The sequence below is a fragment of the Columba livia genome, chromosome 14 (assembly GCF_036013475.1).
Source record: "Columba livia isolate bColLiv1 breed racing homer chromosome 14, bColLiv1.pat.W.v2, whole genome shotgun sequence".
Lineage (NCBI taxonomy): Eukaryota > Metazoa > Chordata > Aves > Columbiformes > Columbidae > Columba > Columba livia.
The window spans coordinates 1,511,564-1,532,670 of record NC_088615.1 but is presented as its reverse complement, the minus strand read 5'-3'; the positions used below and the strand labels follow the sequence as shown (position 1 = coordinate 1,532,670).

General features: G+C 50.8%; 2 protein-coding genes and 1 long non-coding RNA gene across 13 annotated transcripts in view; 1 reads left to right on the top strand and 2 right to left on the bottom strand.

The window, feature by feature from the left end:
- Positions 1-4,605, bottom strand: part of SEPTIN8 (septin 8) — a 38,677-nt gene extending 34,072 nt beyond the window's left edge. For 6 of the 11 annotated variants that reach the window (XM_065029454.1, XM_065029455.1, XM_065029456.1 and 3 more), the window contains exon 1: positions 4,402-4,605. In XM_065029454.1, coding sequence (XP_064885526.1) covers positions 4,402-4,431 — 30 coding nt within the window. In that variant the 5' untranslated portion in view covers positions 4,432-4,605. The remainder of the gene's footprint in view (positions 1-4,401) is intronic. The other 5 variants (XM_065029450.1, XM_065029451.1, XM_065029449.1 and 2 more) reach the window with 3 other exon arrangements.
- A 6,348-nt stretch (positions 4,606-10,953) lies between these two features.
- On the bottom strand, positions 10,954-11,824 carry LOC135575395 (uncharacterized). Its single transcript, XR_010466053.1, has 2 exons — positions 11,525-11,824; positions 10,954-11,276 (listed from the first exon to the last, which is right to left on the bottom strand). It is a non-coding gene; the product is annotated as an uncharacterized LOC135575395 (long non-coding RNA).
- Positions 11,825-11,922: 98 nt separating this feature from the next.
- On the top strand, positions 11,923-14,443 carry SOWAHA (sosondowah ankyrin repeat domain family member A). Its single transcript, XM_021301123.2, has one exon. It carries the CDS (start codon positions 12,128-12,130, stop codon positions 13,463-13,465), a length of 1,338 nt encoding a protein of 445 aa, XP_021156798.2. The 5' UTR covers positions 11,923-12,127; the 3' UTR covers positions 13,466-14,443.
- Positions 14,444-21,107: the final 6,664 nt, after the last annotated feature.

The following is a 21,107-nucleotide window of genomic DNA, read 5'->3' as shown; positions in this document are numbered from 1 at the left end:
GCGGCTAAGAGCAGCTCTGGAGCTCCCACGCAGAACAACGTGTTGCATCTCTGCTGCAAGAGGAAGAGACGCTCTAAATCCACCGACAGCAACAGCACCGCGGCAGGGAAGGAGAAAAAAATTAAACCAATCTTTTTCTGGACAACGTTTGTTCCCAGCACATACATTCAAAATAAGCGTTCAACAGCGACAGACTGTGGTTGAGCTAATGGGTCCTGTGGTTGAAGCAGCTTCCTGTACGAGGACAGGCGAGCCCCACGGGGAGGGATTGCAGGGCTTGGAGAGGCAACCACCAATTTGTCTCCTCCAGTGGGAGAGCATGTTCCCCAGCCCTCCTTCCCCAAAAAGACACGCTCCAGAGCTGGCCGGGACAGGGAGGGACAGGGCTGCCCCCGCTGGGCCGCTTCCTGGTACAGGGCACCAGCCTGGAGAAAAACCTGTCCCTTCTGTTCCACCCTGCATGGGGGATCACTTGAGTGTTTCCAGGCTAAAGGGAAAATAATTGAACGACAAAAACAGACCAGGAAATTTAAGCCTGGAACTTCCAAATGGTGCCGCTGGCTGGGCAAAAAAACAGGGCAGGGGGAATGTCTGAATCCAAACAAGCCCCAGTTTCCACTGGAACTGAGCCATGGAAACATTTTCCTTGGGAGTTTGATTAAAAGAAAATGTAAGCCTGTGCTCAGGACCTGCAGTGATAAGGTCTCTGGCAAGCGCTCTGCCCCAGCCCCGCGCACAGAGCTGTCTCAGCCCGCTCCTCGTGCCCGTCGCTCACAGACTGGGGTGCAACACTGGCCCCGCACACGGAGGAGCCGGTTTAGGAAACACAAGCTTAGAGAAAACAGCAGCAGCAGAAATACACCAAGTTTATCACAACCCAGGCAGTTATGGCAGGAACAGGCACCATTCAAAGGTCACTCTCCCCCCGGAGCCGGCAGGTCACAAGAAGGGACATTTGTTTCTGTGATTCTAAGGCACGGGTGTGTAAACAGGTAACACCCACAAGAAGCTGCCAAACTGGCCAGACCCCCCAGCTCAGCATCCTGCTACCACAAAACAAATCCCAGTGTCTCTTTCCAGTCAGAAAGATGTTTGGCTTTTCTCTGTATGAAGTGGTGTTTTTTCTGGCAAGTTCTCCTAAGGAGCATTAATTTATAGTACAGCTACCAGTAAAAGGCTGGCTCTCAATCACTGACACGAGGGGACATCGTGTCAGGACTGCACAGAGACAGTGCCCGCAGCAGCTACGTGTGCGCAGGCAGTGCTCTCTGCACGGGACGTCACCCTCCGAAATCCCTGCTCCGTGCACACTGTCACGGTATGCAGACAACGCAATCAGCCACGACATTACCAAAACGTATGGCATAACGTTAAATTCTGATCTCAGCCCAACCTTCGGGCTGAGGACACCTGCTCCTCCGCACATGTGTGCACTGAGAACTCACAGCTGCTCAGCTCAGAGCCCAAGCAACTGCCCGTGCGCCTCCAAGCCAGACAGTGTTAATGCAGATTGTCAAGCGACAGCACTTTGGGAGGCCCATCGGTTTTATTTAAGAGAGAAAGCAACAGACTCAGGGCTTTGCAAAAGCTTCTCAAAAGCAAAACCGTCTTACAGTCTCGGTCTCACATCTCATCCCATTTATTCTCCTACGCGTCCTCAGTCACTTCTCCATCACTCCTTCCCTTCCAGCTTTTCTTGCTTCCTCCGGAGCTTCTGCGTTTCCCTGCTGCATTTCACGCACTTTCTGGCTCCTGCTCGCACGTGGTGGTTGGGCCGTTTCCCACTCAACATACCAGCGTCCTTGCTCACTCTGCCCGCGTCTGCTCCAGCAGACAGCAGCGCACGTGCTGGCTCAGCACTGGCTGCAACAGCAACGGAGAAGCTCGGAGCACTGATGACAAATTCAAGTATTTCAGAATTGAACCCAATTTTATCAGCGTTCTTTCCGCTCTGGTGGTGACTGTAATGAATACAACTGGCCTGGGGTTTCTAGAAGCGATGCCTGCAGACCCAGCCCTGCACAGGGTGGCGATGAGCAACGTTCTCCCAGCAGAAACTTCAGTCTCCAGGGGCTGCGGCCAATCTCTCTCACAAGCCGCACATTCACAAAACAAAGGCAGTCTTCAGCACCGCTGGTGTGATTCTGCTGCCTTAGAGGCTGCTTTCTATGGGCAAGTTTCCTTTCATTTGCTTTTGTTGGTCATTTCCAGCAGCAGCACTCCAAGGGAACTGTATTGTGCTGGGGACAGAGGCGCTCTGGAGGACTGGACAAGGGAAGCTGCATCTGGAGAGTTTTGAAAACACATTATCCAAACCTAAGGGTCACTACATTCCAGGATGTCAGTGTCAGCTGGACACTTAAAAATAGCTTCACCAATCTGAATAGCATGACCTACTGCCTACCAAAAACCTCCTTCAGAGGCTTTTTCTACATTACTTGCCACTGCGGACACAAACAGCTGGTAAAAATAAATTAATTTATCATCATCTTTCTTGCTGGTAACAAGCTATTCCCACCCAGACTTTATTTTCCAGAAAGTGAGGTGCAGTGATATAATACAGCACCAAGAAAACTGTAAACCCGGCAGAAAGAACACCTTGGAACACCTTAATGATGAGGTTTCTGTGATGTTGCTGGAGGAACAGCAGACGCGCTGGGGATGAAGGAAGCAGCAGCGGGACAGCCCTGTGCCCCACACCACAGGGACACGAGGCGCTGCTCTCCCACCGCTCCTGCCGGATCCGCGCTTCCAGGCCAAAAGCAAACTGGTCCAAAGGCAAAGCCCAGCAGACCCCTACAAACTCAGCCCGGCTCCCCACACAAAGCAAGCGGGTTTTCTCCCAGTGGAGCTGGGTGCTAAAGTCACATTGGATCCCAGCCATTTCACTTTGGTGCCCAAATGAGTGCCAAGCACCTTCGGGAACTTTTTTTCCCTCTCTATTTTTAAATAAGAGTGGCAGAGTATTGACACAAGTACACTAAGCAGTCAAGTACCCACACCAAAGAATGCAAGATTAAGATTAAGTAGGCAATGTTTTAGGTTCCCATAACACCCGTGAAAACCTGCACAGGCACCAGGAGGCACAAGAAGTTAAAAGTATTTATATATGATACAAATGCAGAAAGAATTGCAGTGAGAGAGTTACGGTGTTTCCATTCCCTGCAAGTCAGGCTTTCCCTTCACCCCCTCTCCCCAGGGTCTAGAAGCATTTGCTTTCTTAAATGAGAGTCCACAATCAATTTTCCTTTATGCAAGTTTTAAGTAAGTTACAGTCTTGCAAATTCATTCTTGAGCTGGAAACTTTTGGGCCAGGATTCAAAGAAATGAAGCAGAGTTTGAGATTCTTGGCAAAAAGTCGTTTACAGAAAAAACAGTAGCAGGGACTTGTTTGTGCTCAAGCGACATACCTATAATTCAGACAACCACCATTGCTGTGCCCATTTATTTAGCAATCTCACACCAGACATTTTTGACTTTTGAGAGCTATGCTATTTAATGTGGTAAAAATGCTTTTAGCTCTGAAAGGCTGCAAGATGCATCACCGAGCTATGTAATCAGAACCGCTTTCCAACAACAACAAAAAATTCAAGCCTTAGACAAAGAATAGTTTTAAACCGACACAGATTTGAGCCAGATTGACTTCCGATAGCAGTTATACAACATGTGAGCTGCAGAGAGGCGGCGGTGCCCAGGTCACACTCCATATTTGCTGTACAGTGCTCTTCAGAGCCCAACCAGCCTCAAGGGTTTGCTTTACCCGTGTTCCAATCACTGCGTCTCTCTCGGTATTATATACACACCGGTAAGTTACTGTTTCAGTGTTTGGATACCAGTGGTATGTAAACTATCCTTATTTAGGAAGCTCTGACCCCGTTTCTTTCTGCCCCTCGTTGCAGGTGCTTCATTCCTGCAGACACGCAGATATTGGATGCCCTTTGCGAGCATCTTGGACGCTCAAGGGTCACAAAAGGTTTCCATTACCGCTTTCAGCATCAGACCAAGCACCGAGGCCTTGGAGCCTCCCGGCAGCACGGCACCCCCTTCCAGCGCCCCGTACCCCCTTCCAGCACCCCGGATCCTCCTCCAGCCCGCCGTGTCCCGGCTCCAGCCCGCCACACCGGGCAGGACCTTCCCGCAAGGACTCTCCCCCGAGCACACCAGCTTCACCCCTCTCCAACCCCCGCGGCAGCCGAACCCCGCACCCCCGCCGGCTCCTCCCGGCCGCGCCGGGTCCCGCGGACACGCACACGGAGCCGCCGCCCGGCGCATCCTCCCCGGCTGCCCTGGCCCCGCCATCGGCTGGATTTATTTCCCCACACACACACCCCGAGGAAGAAAAAACACAAGTTATTCGCCCCAGGAGACGCGCGCAGGAGAGCGGGGCCGCTGGCTGCTCACCGAGAAGCGCTCCAGGTCGGTGGCGGCCATGGCCGGGCTGGCGCGGCGCTCCCGGCTCAATGGATCCAATATGGCCACTTCCTGGAAACTCCCTCCGCGCCGCCCGCCGCAGGCACCGCCCGCCCCGCCGACCGACAGACCGGGGGACCGGGCACCGGCACCGCCGGGGGCGGGCAGGGGCGGGAGCGGCCCCCGCAGCGCGGCCCTCCCCCGGGGGGCGGGCGGGAGGCCGGGCCGGGCCCCTCCCTCCGCCCGCGGCCGCGCACGCGGGCTGGGGGCGGCCCCGGGGGTCCGCGCACCCCGGGTCAGCTGCAGATGGGGCTTTGGGGTGAGCGTTCCGCGCAGCATCAGCCGCAACACAGCAAACCTTCGTGTTGGAGTGGGACTTAGCGATGCTTATGAACGTCTCCAGGGCGGGGGGCAGAGGATGGACCAGACTCTGTTCAGTGGTGCCAACACCAGGGTGAGGGGCAACGGGCACAGACTGAAACACAGGAGGCTCCATCTGAACATGAGCAGAAACTTCTGTACTTTGAGGGTGCCAGAGCCAGGACCAGGCTGCCCAGACAGGCTGTGGGGTCTGCTTCTCTGGAGACACTGAAACCCACCCGGACACCATCCTGTGCAACCTGCTCAGGGTGAAGCTGCTTTAGCAGGGGGGTTGGACTAGATTAGATGATCTCCAGAGGTCCCTTCCAACCCCAACCATTCTACGAGTCTGTGACTGTAGAAGTACCAGGAGCATCCCCTGAATCCTGCAGAGGATCTGTGTACATGTGTATATATGTATATATATATATATATATATATATATATATATATATATGTACACACACACAGGTGTATAGAGACTCATTTCCCCATCTCAAGAAACTCCCAAGTGTTTGGCATCCTGGAAGGACATGAAATAGTGCAGGGCAGCAGTGCCTCTTCACCAACGTGCCTGTCACACGGGAGTTACACCCAAGTTCAAGTACACTACAGGGGACTGTCAGGTCTTTCCTCTTCATTCCTTCCCACATGAAGCACATAGCCAGCATCCTCAGTCTTTGTAATCTGCAGACATTTGTATTTTACAAGCTGTTAGCACAGAGCATAGTTTTCCTTGCTTTCTGGTGCCCTCTGCTGCAGTGCACCCAGGAAGGAACCGCTCACCAGAGCCGCATGTGCTCTCTCATGCAGCAGGGTCACCACACCAGAACCTACAGCCCTCAGCCGCCTGCTGGTTTTGTCTTCGGCTTTCCCGTCTTTCTGTCGGTCGCTGTGTCCTCGGCTTTTCCCCTCACCCTCTCTCTCGAAGCAATGCGTACTGCAGCATCCTGTGCACAAAGGAGAGCCACAAATATCCTTGTTACCTAATTACGATACAGCTAAAGCTCCGAGCCCCACCCCAATTCCTAAAAACACTGAGCAACTGTGCTTAGGCCCTGTTGCCAGTTGTTTTTCAAAAGGTTTGCCAAATTCCAACTTTTCGGCAAGGAAAAGGAAAGATACCCAATATCCCAGTTCCTTTTATTCATTGCCCACAAAAGCACAGTCCCTGGAGAGCCCTAAAGCAGGACTGAAGTACTCAAAGACAATCAAACCTCAACAACCAAATTAAAACAGAACTTAGACTTAATTAAAATACTCTTCATGTTAACTTCTCTCTTCTCCCTTACCTGCTATTTGTGATCTTAACAAAGGTCTCCTGCTCCCACGGCAATATCAATAAATGGGACGGCGCTGTGTGGGTGGGCGCTGAGCTCCGTGTTACAGCAGCTGTGCAAGATCCTGTGTTATATCTACACATCTTTGGTTCTTCCCAAGACTCTTTGGGATCCACCTGCGCTGCAGGAGCTCTGGGAAGCACGATTCATCCCAGGAGGAGACTGTGTTGGTGCTGGAGAAATAAAACAGGATATGAAAACGAGGGGTAGATAATTAAATAGAGGGGGCGAGGGTTATCACATGTAAGCGCTTGTGATCAGGCGATGAGGAAGAAGGTTGTATTCTCCCTTGAAGCAATTTCAGGGCATTTTCTGAGGAGGTGGTACCCAAGTGATGTGCTTTTTGAAATATAAATCCAGAGCAGGTCAGAAGAGCTGTTTTTCTGTCCTTCCTGAGTGGACCACCTACGACCAAATTAATTCTGCTAATCCATATACTAGTTCCGGCTAAAGATAGGTTGCAAGAACATTGTATTTCTCTAAAAAGGCCATTGCTGAACACCATCTGTTAATTTATTTTCTTGGATCACCAAAAATGACAAAAAAACCCCACAAAGCTCAACCTTCTTCCTGTCACAGCCACAGCTTTTTGTTAGTGCAGCCTTGTGCTGGAGCTGCAGGGACAGCAAAGCTGCCCGCGGGGCCGGGGACACCACGAGCCACAGGTCCCTCTGCCCTCAGCAGGGCCGTAAACTCCTGGAACCATCATTCATTTATCCTGTGGAGGTGTCACATTAGTGCAGACCTGACACTCACTTTGCCATCTTGTTTCTTTGGCCGATTCCCAAAGGTTCTCCAGTTCTCTCCTTCAGCAAAAGTGGGGAAGGTAGAATCTGGTATTTCTAGTGCACAGATGCAAGTAGAATAGTTTATATAGAAGCAAAGTTAATTTTCCAGGCTGCCTTTACATATCACAAAGAAGCAAAAATAAACAGATAAAAAGGTTTAAAAGTTTGGCGCTTTTGTGGGTTTTGGGAATCCAACCTTCGGATTCCTGATTTAAGACAATATAAAACTCTTGCTTAACACATGCTTAAATGCCTTTATGCTGGGTACTTTGGGAGAAGTGATTTACTTTAATTCATTAAGAGCTCTTTTCCCTGCCGATAAAGTCCGGAATGTAACAGCACAAGGCTGACAGCAGCCGATTCTCAGGAGCTCCTGGTTTCTGTGAGCTGCAGCCTGGACGCAAAGGCTCGGGGCATGAAGGACATTCTGAGGCATCGCAGCAGATCAAGGGACTCGGCTGAGCTGCGCTGCTGCAGCCACCTGCAGCCGAGTGCTCTCTGCCTGTGTCCCCAGCATGGGCCACGTCCCTGGGACAGCAGGGCACTGGGGAAAAGCTCACAGTTATTTTTAACCACCTTGTTATTTCAAAAAGCAGACTATTTCTAATGCCAGTTAAAGAGAAACCCTGCCGATTCCAAAAGCTTCAGGTGCATAAAAACCGCGTCAAGAGGAGAGAATTGGATTTGCTGGCTCCTTTAACTGCTAAGGCTTCAGTTGTTATGGAAATCATTCCTAATGGTTTGAGAATTAGATGTATATTACAGCTGGATGCTCCTGCAAGGATTTTAAACTCAGTGGAATATTTGTACCTGTTAAATCCACAGTGAATTTAGGATGAGTTGCAATTTTGTGCAGGTAAAGAGCTGGGGCAGAGAAAACAGAGGGCTGGAGAGCAATAAACGTGCACAGAAATGCGATCACAGGCCCTTTTACTTCACACGAAGCCACAGTGGGCAAGCGATCGTCCTACCAGCCCCATGAACACCACAGCAAGAGCGAGGCATTCTGAAGGCAGCTGCATCCCCCAGGGCTGGGTAGAATCCTCCATCTTCAGACCCGCGTGCTGTAGATAAACAGAATTCTTCACATTTCTCAGCAGGGGCTGGAGGAAGCAGCTGGGCACTTCTTGCTACGTATCCTTCTGGGGAATATTAGAAATCAAACAGCTCAATAGCTACGCTTTTAGCAGCGCTACCGCCAAGCACCTTATTAGACTTCCATCAGTTATACTGATAATATACGAGACCTAGAAGTCTTTTTCTACAGAAGTGCTGTCTTTCTAACCTGGAAATCAAGAGGAGCTGTAAATCCATTTCCCCTATGGACACTGAGCAGTCCCAGTGGATGTAAGTGGGATGGCTGGAAACAGACCCCAAATTTCCCCGCCTGCTGATGTTAAGCCAGTATTTCCACACTGTACCTCACGCCAGGATTGCGTTGTCCTGCTGGAATTCCCCCAAGTTCACAGGCACTATCTGAAAATCAGAGGATGTCTGGGAGGGGTCCTTGCATCATCTGCATAGAACAAGCAGTATTTAATAAATACAAACTCTGAGATACATGGAGAAGTGCATTTGAATGGTTGCTATTGAGAAACACCATCTGAACTGATTACTGAGGTCCTTGAGTTACAACTGAACCTTGCTCATTTATGAGAAAATGCCTTTTATCTGCAATACTCTTCCCCCCACTCCCTGCCCCTTCACTGACTTTAGCTCGATTGTTTATCTATGGAAGGTTACTGCATTTCTCCACGGAACAAAGGAAGGGCTATTTTCTTCACAATGCGTTCTCTTTGTTTCACATGAATATATCAACAAGGAAAGTGGAAAACCATGGGCTTTGTCGTCCTATTTATTCTGGGAACCCTGATTTCATTTCAGAGGAAAATAAGTTCTCCTTGAGGTACAAATCCCAGCCGCAGTCAATAGCACCTGAGCTTTGCCCTTCAGCAAAGCATAAGTGCCCTGTCCCACAGAGACTATCCCCTGCCTTCCCTTTTTCTCCCTTCATTGCTTCCACCCCAGTATCTCACCTTCCCTATGGCTCTGCAGATATCGTGTGGGAGAGAGCAGGACCTGGAATGCCACCTCCTTCTGTTTGGAAGTGCCCGGAGAAACCACTTTGCTCTGACTAGGTGCTTGGCTTGATCTCCCACTGTACTTCCTGGTGTTGTGCAATGTCAATAATTACAGTCAAATAACCTTTACCTTCCTCCCCTGCGGGGGTGGCGAAAGGCCCCAGACTCTCTATGCCACTCACTGCACTGTAATGCTGATTGTTGGAAAGCTTGTGGAACATCTCCCCGGGAAAGATAATTCTCCTTAGTCTCACAGTTCAAAATAGAGGCCGGCTCTCTACGGCTTATGACGTAGAACTAGCAAACTGCACTATTTGTGTTTAAAAAATAGTAGTAAATTAACTTAATCATGGGTTTCTGTACTTTTTTTTTTGTCTCAGCCAGTAAATTAAAAATATCAAGACAGTTGGCTTGAAATCTCCTACGAAGCGGCCCACAGAATTCTGTATATAGCCCTGCAAAAAAAATACTTGCTTTGTAGGTTTTTAGTGACACAGAAAAAGAGGCAGAACTTCTCATGCTTTTTAAGGCTGGAAATTTCAGATGGCTGAAGAGCATAACACCCATAATGCTCCAGGCTTTTATTATCTATATCAATAAACTGCGTTCAAACAGCTTAAGTTTTGCAGCACAATCTGATCAGAATATGACCAGCCATCAGTAGACTAAGAGGAGGTCACTGGGATCTGGTCTGCGGTAGCTGGCACTCAGCCTGAAGGGTGGGCAACCAAAAGGCATCAACAGGTAAAGGGAAAGGTTGGCAAACAGGATGCACCCCGTGCTGCGGTCTGGAAATGGTACGGAGGGTTAGGCAGAGGCACTGTTTTCTTAATTACAGAAAGCATAGGGCTAATCTAACACCCTCTCACAGGCTGGGAACAGGAGCATAACCACACGGCACGGGCTGCCCGCAAAGGATGAGGCGAGTGCACGTGGAACAGGCGGTTGGATGCATCACTGGAAAATTACCTGGGGAAAGAGCTCCTTGCACCAGCGCAGTCGAACGAGAGCAACCAGCCCACGCATGGCACGGCCCGAGGTGCTGGCAGACACTCCTCTGCTGTGACCTCCTGGGGACGGGGACATGCCCTTCTGCTCTGCAGCCACCAGGAATGCCGGGACCTGCAGCGGGGAACAGCATCAGTAACACCCCTTCTTCGGGACCCCCACCCAACACAAGCTCCCGGTGAGGTGATGGGACCTCAGTCACCCAAAGGTTGCGCTCGGTAGGAGCAACTTCTCGCTGTGCATTTGTAACATAAGAAAATGTGTTTTAAAAGAGCCTTTTATTCTGAATTGTTTTCCCTCCTCCCCTTGCTCATTTGCAGATGTGAGTTATAATCCTAGGGTATAGCTGGAAGTTTGCAATGCAAAAATCACAGACTGCTGAGATTTTCTTATGCTTGCCATAGATTCTAGTAAGGAAAATAAATCAACATTGAAAGCAAGGCATAGCAATTAGGGTTGGGATGCATGCTCATTATTCGCTCTCTGCAGCAGGCAAGGCAGAACCGCAGCGATGCCCTGAGCCAGCAAGCGCTGCTAACCCAGCAGAGCACTAGACAAGTGGCTGCCCCAGCAGAGGGCAAGGTTGCTCTGTACGCCGTGTGAAAGGCAGTAATAAGAGGTGTGTGATTCACGTAGAAATACTGAATTGCTACAAGCAGCACAAAGATTACACACTATTATGTGAAAGAACATTAGAGCAGCAAAACGATTTTGAGGAGCTGGCTCAGCGCCAGCTTGTTAGCAAGAGATAAAATAGCTTATAGGAGATTTGCAAGAAGATGGAGAGAGAGAGAAGGGGAGAGACTGCCAAAGGAAGACTCTGAGCAATCTGCGGGCAGAGGTTCTTCGACAACCAGTAAAACGTGTGAAGAGGCAGAAGGGAGGTCAGCATCATCGAGAGGGGAGAGAGATGCACTGCATGGGGATCGACACACCTCCCATTGCCTTCAAAATGGAGACTTTGGCACTGGCTGATACTCCATTTTATTCAAGTTCTAAGACAATGAAAACAAACCGAATCTATTTTCTGTTTTCTTATCCATCCTTGTACGGACAGTTACATATATCTGTCTTCTTACCACACTGACTCTGTTTGTTCCATGTTCAGTCTCTCTTGCAGTTTTCCTAGACAAACTGTTCAGTCAGTCAGGAACTGATGTAGTCATCTCAATTGCAACACTCAGTGGAGAAGAAAGCAAGTCTGCAGGCTGCACATCATCCCTCCAGAAGGTCTTCAGTCCTGCTCCTTCAACTGGGGAAACGTGTCTGTCTCTGATTTTTTTTTTCGCCTATGGAATTGACAACAATAATAACGTTAAATGCTTAGGCAGGAGTAACTGATGGGGCAGCAGAGACAGCTTCTCTCTTTATAAAAAGCACTCTCCTCCAGGTGTACATGAATAGATGCAAACATCTTGTATAGATTTCATCTATACAGATACTTACATTATAGACGCAATACAGATAAGAGACATATAAATAATAGGTATGATATATATAGTATCACATAGAGTTGGATATATTTCAGAAGACTGACCTGTCCCCCTGTCTTCTGAACTATTTTGAGGCACAAGACTCCAACCCAGAAGAATGGCAGCTGGGGCAGAACACCGGGGGCTTCTCAGGGAATGGAAACCTGACTTTGCAGAGAGAGTTCTACCGAAAGCTGCGCCACTGATCTGCTCTTGAAACAAACAAACAAACGAACAAAACACAGTCTCGAAGAGATGAGAGACTCTGGTCTCACCGACACGCGTCTCTTCTGTCACTTGGCGGAGACATCGGAGCAGCAAGTGACACGGGGCCGAGGGACCGGGGGCCGGAGCCGGAGCCGGGGGGTCGGGGGGCTGGGGGCCGGGGGCCGGGCCCGGGCGGTTCGCCCGCAGCGCCGCCCCGCGGGAGGAGCGCGCTCCGGTGCGGCTCCGCTCGCTCAGAGGCGGCGGCGCGGGCGGGGCGGGGCGGGGCGGCCCGATCACCTCAGCGGGAGCGGCCGCGGGGGACGCGCTCGCCGCCGCCGCAGGTGCTTCCTGCCTGCAGATCCCGGCGAGCCCCCGAGGGCGGGCGAGCTCCGGGGCTCCCTCCGCCGCGGGGAGTCGGCGGGCGCGGCGGCGGCGGCTCCGGCACCACCTGTGGCGGCGGGATGGCGGAGCTCGACATCAGCCCGGCGGCCGTGCTGGGCTTCCTGCAGGAGCACGGCGGGCGGGTGCGCAACACCGAGCTGGTGAGCACCTTCCGGCCGCTGCTGGAGGCCGGCGGGGACGCGGCGGCGCGGGCGGAGCGGCGGGAGCGGTTCAAGGCGGCGGTGAACGCCGTGGCCGTGGTGAAGGAGCGCGACGGGGCCAAGTTCGTGGTCCTGCGGCGGGAGCTGCGCGCCGCCCCGCCGCCAGGGGGCGCGCTGGCGCCGGGGGGCGATGGCGGCGGCGGCCCCGAGCGCGACCCCGCCGGGCGGCTCTCGCCGGTGCCCCCCGAGGAGCTGCCGTCCCCGCGGGCCGTGTCGGAGCTGCGGGGCCTCTTCCAGGGCGGGGGCGGCGGGGTGCCCCTGCCTGCCAGCGCGGGGGGCGCCCGGCGGGAGCCACTCTCCAAGCCCTGCATGCTGCCGGTGCGCTGCGTGCCGCCCCCCACCGCCGCCGCCCCGGTGCCGCCGGAGGAGCCAGGCTCCCCATTGTCACCCCCACCGGAGGAGGACGCCGGGTCCCGCTCGCCTGGCCTGCGGCGGGGGCCCAAGAACCACCGGGCCAGCGAGGAGCCGTCAGCGGTGCCGCTGGAGGAGGCCGAGCACCAGTGGCTGGTGCTGGCGGCCGGCGGGCAGTGGACGCAGCAGCTCCACGGGCTCCTGCTGGGTGACGCCAGCCTGGCCGCCCGCAGGGACTTCATCTCGGGCTTCACTGCCCTGCACTGGGCTGCCAAGAGCGGCAACTGCGACATGGTGACCAACATCATCCGGGCGGCCGAGAAAGGGGGCGCCCGCGTCAACGTGGACGCCAGGTCGCATGGCGGCTACACGGCCCTGCACCTGGCCGCCATCCACGGCCAGGAGAAGATCATCACCATGCTGGTCTACAGCTACCACGCCAAGACCGACCTGAGGGACTACAGCGGGAAGAAGCCACACCAGTACCTGAAGGAAGGGGCCTCCTCTGCGGTGCGGCGCTTGCTGGGGGACCCCAGCCTTTCCCACAGCGCGGAGCCCTCTGTGCCCATCAAGAAGTCCACAAAGCTTGCGGCTTCCATCTTGAGCTCTACTAGCACTTTTCTGGGGGTCATATCGGATGACATGGCTTTCTACGATCTCACCAAAGGCTTAAGGAAGCCCTCGTCCTTAAACAAGCTCCTGGCTGCCACTACGGGTCCCAGGAGGAAGCCAAAGACCAGGGGGGGTTTCCCTTCATATTCCTCCCTCTCTGAGGCGATGGAGGAGGAGGAAGAGGAGGTCGTTGTGAAACGCAGACCCGTGTCTGAGCTGTTCTTTGGCCACTAGTCTCCGCCTTCTTGGCATCAAAATCATTTAATAACATGAGTGGGGTCTCGATTTTTCTCTCACGGAAGCAGCTTGGATCTCTTCGCTCTGTGTGTATCATTTTGGATGTTTAACTAAGTCATTGATGGGGTCTTGCCCAAAGGCTGCTGGGTGAAAGGCAGCTCAGACACCTGTGCAAAGGGAGCTGCCCAGGGAGCGTTACAAATGCTGCGTCCTGCTGATGGATCGCCGGAGACCACAAACTTTATACTTAAAGCTTGAAAATCTGTAACAACCTCTGTGTCTGTAGACAGGTTAAAGTGCTTAAGGTACGGCCTTCTTGATCTGTGTTCCTTGGCTGGAGGGCAAAAGTGGGGTAAAGAGTTGCATATTCTACACTGTGAACAGCAAGCTGGTAGCTGGCTACTTTAACATGGCTTGTTATATAACGGGCTTAAATTATTAGAGGAGAGATGCATAGTTTTCTATGATGTTTCTGATTATTTTGGTAACAGAAGAGGAATATTTCTATTAAAAAAAACAAGTGTACTTTTTCAAAACAAAGTTTCTCGCTATCAGAAATACTATCATAACAATCTCAATTATTGCCTAAAGCATTTTATTAGATAAACGGATTTAAAACATTTAAAAACCAACGCTCAGCACTCAAATGACAGTGTCCTGTCTACCTCAGGTTGAAGCTAGGTTGGCATTCTTAATTTATTCTTTTTCCTGAAAGACTTTTGACCAGCTGGTACTAACAACGTGTCTTGATGATACTGTGAACACTGAAACTTGACAACAGCTCCGTCACTTAATCTGAATAGAAACCTTGTTGATAGTGAAAAACTGAACTGAAAAACTGGGAATCGGATCCTGCGGAGTTTCTGAGGAGCCACCTGGAATCAAAGTTGAGTTTGTGTGTCTGATTCTTCCTATTTAAAACTTGGCCTTTGATTTTGATCTATTTACAATAAATATTTGTAAAAATTGGGCGTATGTTATGTTAGGTGTTTCATGATAGAACGTCTGCATGACCACAGTGTTTATCACAGCAGCATGAGTTATTGGCTTAAAACTAACTCTTCTTTTATGTTGTAAACATAATTGTTCTATATATAGAACTACATGTAGCTCCGAAAAGCATGCTAACTGCAGGTTAATAAGACATTTGCAGTGAGATTATTATTTTTTTAATTACTATTTTGGTTAAAGTTAATGTGAAGAGGCAGAGCTCAGAACAGAAAGCGTCTGGGTCCTGGGGCCAGTCGGCCAGACTGTCTTGTTTTCTCTGAAAGCGTAACTAAACCCCTGTATAATTCAGAGGGGAAGGGTGATGGCCATACTGCGCTTGCTCTGCTTTCCAGCCCTCAGGTGGTTTGGTTTCTTTACCAAACCACTTGTTTGCACACTTTGCCTTTCTTTCCAAGTCATTGACTTCAGGAATGTTTTGTTGTCAGCCTTGAGTTAAGCCTGGTGCTTCTAATTGGCTGTAATTGGCTTCTCGCAAGCACCAGGAATGCTGCAGGACGCTGGAGGTGGAGGCGCTGCCCTCCTTCGCTGCAAAATGTTCTTCCTGACTTTGCTGATGTTTTTTTTGCGAGCATTATCAGTGATTGCAGAGGGGGCTGATCCACCCGCTCTGGGAAGAGGCTGGGGTATTCTGCACCAGTCTGCTTCCCTTGAACTAATTAAGTTGTTAAGCAAACGTTAGTGATCAAGCACCTCATGACTTCTATATCTGGAGTAGGGGTAAAGAAAAATAAAATCCTGTTTGCTGCACAGCTGTTGGTGTGACCATTGGCCAGCGTGGCCATGGGGAAGCGTGGCTGGTGCTGCACCGCGTCAGCTTGTGCGCGTCCAGGAAAGAGGAAGAAAAACCCAAACCTGTCACTCTGTTTTCAAAAGTCTTTCCAAGTTTACTGACATGAAGTACTTTGTGTGTTAACTGAAACCACAGAAGCACACGCGTGTTCGTGTTGTTGCACCGGCAGGACTGATGCCGCCTGGCAAAAGCGTTTCTGTATCTGTGAACTGGAAACACTCTCCGGTTTGACTCGGCCTTGCTGGGATGTTTGTTCATTAGTCACAGGAATACACGTGATACTTGTTCAAATTACATAGCTCAATTTTTACTGCTAGTTCTGAGTAAAACCCACTTGAGTCAGAGGTAAGGCTCCGGGATGGAGTGTTTTCTGTTTAAAACAAAACAAGCAACCAACCTGTGATCACCACAAGGAAGGTGCAGAGAAGGTTTCGTTGCTCCTATGTTGCTCTGTCGAAGGAAAAGCAAGAAGTCCCAGCTGAGATAAGGCTCCTTGCAACACGTGTCTTCAAGGAAACTGTGCACTACTCGTTCCTCGGAGGCATCCCAGCAATGAGCTGGTGCGACAGCAAAACGCCAGCGGCGCCAGAGCCCTGGTCCGAGCACGCTGCAGCGCTGGGACGTGCCAGCAGGGCTGGGACAGGTGGGGACTGGCAAGGTCAGGCGGTGAGCGAGTTCCTGCCGTGACTCAGCTCAGATGAAGGAGGAGTATTTAGACAGGCTGCGATTCGTATATAATGGTGTACCCAGTGCTGCATGGCTTCAGGTGCAAAGAAATACTGAGGGGTATTGAGAAGGCGCTGTTGTAAACTCACAAAAATATATATATATATATATTACCTTTAGTTTAAGTACAACCAGTCCGTCAGCCTTTCTGAGGTTTGCTTCCGTCTGTTGTTGTTTACACTGTGGGACAATTGTGGGAGTGTTCTGGCAGAGATGAGGCCGGGACTGTTTTCTGAATCACTCAGCTTGATGGATTCTCCTTAATTTCACTGTACCGAGCCCAAATCCGGCTGAACGCTGTAGGATTCTCACCTGAGTGACTTGACGGCAGTGACGTTCAGCCAGGACGCTTCCCCAAGCCACAGAGCCGGGAGGTCTGTGGGGCCGGGACTGCGCAGCGTGTGCCACGGGCTGGGCAAGGAGCCCTGTGACCACCGGGAGCCGCCCTCCCCGTCAAAGCTGGTTGCAGGAAAGGATAAAACCCAACATTGGAGCCCCTGTGCTCCGCTCCTGCCAGGTGGAGATGGCTCAGGTGGTTGGTGGGGAAGGCTGGAGATGGGAGGTGCAGATAAGGCACAGGGCAGGGATTCGGGGGCTCAGGGTTGCATTGTGCCTCCATTACTACCCTGCCTACTGGCCACAGCTCAGTTTTCCAGCCATAAAGTGGAGATAAACCCCAGTCACTTCTTTAAAGCACACAGTTAGCACTGATATTCCAAATCGAAATTAAGATCATTTTTTTAGACCTGTAGGCAGCAGCAGCAGTGTCATCCACAACCCGTGGATGCTGTGCATTCAGCAGAGTGCCTACACAAATAAAACTGGCTGGGAGCGGAGTTGAGCAGCAGAGATCAGCAAAGCTCATGTTTGTCTCCCCTGGCTCAGGCTGTCTCGCTGAAGATAACTCATGTTTGCCTGCTCCTCAGCACATTTTGTTCTGAGGAATATCAGCTCAAAAACCTGCACGGAAGACATTTGCAAACAACCTTCAAGCCGCATTTCTCTCCACAACGCCAGACTTTGTCCCCCAGACATGGCTGTTTGAGCAGCATGGTCGCTGTCAGGCTCAGATAAGCTTGTGTCCATCTCCATTCCCTTGCCAGTGCCACATAGAAACGCTTATTCTACAACAGCCCCAGGAAACGCCACTCCTGTGCTGCAAGATCTCAGCTTCATCACAAAACCAAGGTCTAATGGAAAAGTCACTGAATAACTCAAACAGCCCAACGGGAGCTGCAGCCGCCAGGCGAGGGCAGAGGCCTCTCCAGGCAGTCCCGAATTCCCCATCGCTCATCCCTTCTGCCCTGCACGGGTCCACCGTGACCTACATTCCTTGGACGCATTTGTCTCCCGATTTGCATATTAATCTGAGCAAAACGGCAGCATGGCAGCTTTTGCTCTTTCCAGTGATCTGCACTAACATGGGACCCCCCCGCTGAAGAGGTTGTTAACGGGGACTTGGCTGGCACAGGGCACGGGCACGAACAGCGCAGTGGTTGTTCCACAGGAGAAGAGATGACACATCAAAAGCTCTGTATCCTAATGAGGAACATTCCTATTCCAGTTCCAAGGTTTATTTCACTGATTTCTAACACAAAGCAAACCCTTAAGCACATCTAAGCCTTATACCCCAAACTGAACCATGACCAGCTGCTGGCGGTTGAACGGTGGTGGTTGGTCACCTCCCGGCCCTTTTGGAGTGAACTGCCAGGGAAGTCCCATCAGGAGGTGCTTCAGATGGTGATGCAGCTGCCTGCAGTAAGGGCATCCTCGCCAAATAACCCAGACTAGTTTAAAAAAAGAGAATAGATAGATAAATGGCTGTCACGAAACTCATTCCTCTGATAACACTGTTATACCTGCAAAGACTTCCAACAGAGCTGCTGCAGCAGCACACGGTGTAGAGCTTGCACCATTCCTCCAGTGCAATAGCCCAGCGTTCTACCACCGACTCCTCTGGAGCCTGGGATGTTCTTGTTCTTCCATCACAGGCTGAAGCCATCAGAAAGACACTTGCCTGTTCATGCACATTTTTAGCAGAGTCGCTTATTCTCTAAATCAAGACTATCAGTTCAGCCCATGTTTTCTCTCTGTGGATTTATCTAGGAGACGAGTCAGCTTCAGGGCTCATGAGTCTCTCTGATAACCTTTAATGCTGCTTCGTTCAGCAGTGAAATTCATGTGCTGCTTCTTGAGCGCACTTTGAGAAACCCAGAGGTTTCCTGATTCCTACAGCCTGATTATTCTTTAACGCGTACGTGGGCTCCCTTCAGGCGCAGATCAGCTTTGCAGTGCTGCTCTCCGTTTATTTTTAAAATTTTATTCAGATGGTTGCCATGAATTCCCAAAGCAGAGAGAACATCCTTCTACTTATTAAATGCAGCTCTCACAAGTACCAAATAGATCTTTCACAGAGTACATTTACATTAACCTCTGTGCCCCTCCATTCCTTAATTAGCTCCACATGCAAAAGTCCTACAGAGTAACACCCCAGCAAAGAAAACAAGGCCTGGTTTAAAAACAAAAATTAAAATCCTTCGGTTAGTGCCTGAAAGGCTGAACCAGCAGGTCCTGATCCAGCAGTGACTCCCACACATCCCTGTGGGCATTAAATCAAATTCTAAATGAGCTGCTACTTCCAAAATCCCTGCAGTTGCTGCCAAGACACCATCAGACGGGCACAGAGCAGCGTGTGCTCCCACGACCTGTCCCACACCTGTAACGCTCATCGCTGGCCCTGGGCAACAAAACGGGTCCGTTTGTCCTGGAACGGGCCCCACCTGCTCTTCCTTAGCAGGACACAGGCTACTGTGGTTTCTCCCCCCGCGCTGCGTGTTCGTGGATGGCCAGATGAGCTTGAGATCGTTCCTGGAAAACCAGCAGCCTCCCACAAACCAGGGAGATCCAGGCTCTTGCATTTTGCCCAGTTCACCTTCTTCCTTCTCTATTATTTTGCTTTCCCCTGGCTGTAGCTGTAATTAATTCAGACAGACACATCACAGCAGGTCTCCCATAGCAGCCCTCTCGTGGTGGGGCTCTGGTTACCTTGCACTGGGGATGTTAAGGCAGCATCAGGTTTGCTGGCTGCAGGAGAGTCCCCGGTGTTCCTGTTCTATCTCCCCAGAGGCTCTGGCAGTGGGAGCCCCATCGTTCCTTATGTTCCACCAACATACTCGACTTTGCGAGAGAAACAGCCCAGCAGGTCTCAGCACTGGTAAAATGCCGAGGCACTGAAGCCCCTGGAAACCCACAGCTTTGCTGGGCTCCGGGCAGCAGAATCACAGAATCATTTTAGTTGGAAAAGACCTTTAAGATGATCGAGTCCAGCCCTGGCACTGCCCCATGTCCCTGAGAACCTCATCTCCGTCTGTCCAGCCCTCCAGGGCTGGTGACTCCAGCACTGCCCTGGGCAGCCTGTTCCAATGCCCCACAGCCCTTTGGGGAAGAAATTCTTCCTAATAAATTGATTAGAAAGCAAAACAACACAAAACAAAACCACAAGGCTCACCTCAGGATCCAGAGTGCTGGTGCTTTGGAAAGGGGGTTTCCGCTTGCCAGCAGAGACATGTCAGTGTCATCGCTGTATCTGTTCTCATTTGCCTGAAACCCACCATTCTAACAAAGCAACAAGGAGCACAGATGTGACTTTTTGGAAAACAGGCTGGAAGTCGTTTCTAACTGTTGCTCTTTGAAGTAAACCTGAGAACGGTGGCAGGAGCAGCAATCTGCCTCAGGACACACACGAGAAACCAAACAGCACAGACCCATTCTTTCAATTAAAGACAAGCGTTAGCTTCAATTATCACACATTTTCAAACCAGCTCGCTTTTCCTCAACTAGGAATAATAATAGAGTGCAGCTTCAAGTCAGGCTTCTGAAATAATGCAAACAGCTCACTTAACATGGCTCATTTTTAAAAATTCTCCATTCCCTTAGCATTACTTCTGCTACTTTAAAGACCGTTTTGAAAGGCAGCCTTCAGATTTACATATTAAAAGGATGTATTTATGGCCGTTTGAGAACCATGGACAAGATCTGTGTCTGGCTGCTTTTCCCTCACATTGGGGCAATAACCACCTTGGTCACTGCGCTCCTGGAGCTCCTCGTGCCCAGGGAAACTGTGTTTTCAGGACTGAGCACGGTGTATTTTGCTCAGATCGCTGCGACAAAGCGTTAATATCACAAAACCACTCTTTGCTGTATACCATCCACTCGCACACTTCATTACAAATGTATTCACTGATACTCAGTACACATCATAAAACTGACTCCTGGGTCTTGGCTGGGTCTTTGCCGCCTTGCTCAGGGTGCTGAGCTGTTTCTCCTGAAATGTGAGCAGGGCTATAGATACAAGTGCTTCTGCATAAATATGCAAACGCAGAACAGAACAATGCTTCTCTGTCAGAGTCTGGACAGTACCTGCGATACATCTATTTGTTGTGCTACAAATACAGAGCAGCTGGCAACCTCGGAGGCTGGCAAGGTATTTGTGCTCCATTGCAGCATCGTGGGACTCCCAGGCCACTTCTCGCTTGGCTCTCCATTTCCTCCTTCCCCGGGGGGCCGGCGAGTCACCCTCAGCAAACAGAACACACACAGGGTCTCCTTTCCATACGCTGTCACCTCTTGATCAGTTCATTCGTGTTGCCCAGTGGGTAAACTCAGATGAAGAATGTGATCTGAGGTGAAACAAACCCAGACCTGCGTTTAGTGGAAGCTCACGCAGCCCCAAAGCAGACGATGCCTCAGGAGCTGCTCTCGGCGGTGATGATACCGGAGTCAGGACACACACCCCTGGTGAAACATTAACATCTCTTTTGCCTGTGGAAGAAACCTGAGTTTGATTAGCAGCCACCTTATTCATGGTCTAGGTATGTGGCTCAGATGGAATATTCCTCTCACTGAATACCTAACAAAAAAACCACCACACTCAGATTTTAAATGCAGCAACATCACTGGTTTGACTCAACACACAACATTAGTTTAAAATATTTTAGACAAGGGATTTATTTAAAGCCTCATTGAAGCAGAGTAATCTGCCCCACTCGTCCCAGCTGCCCCGCAGCGCAGCTTCTCCCTCCCATCCAGCACTTCTTGTGTGCACTGACAATG

Bases quoted from the DNA above. Each gene is read 5' to 3' on its own strand.
- SOWAHA (XM_021301123.2), top strand. From the start codon at position 12,128: ATGGCGGAGCTCGACATCAGCCCGGCGGCCGTGCTGGGCTTCCTGCAG.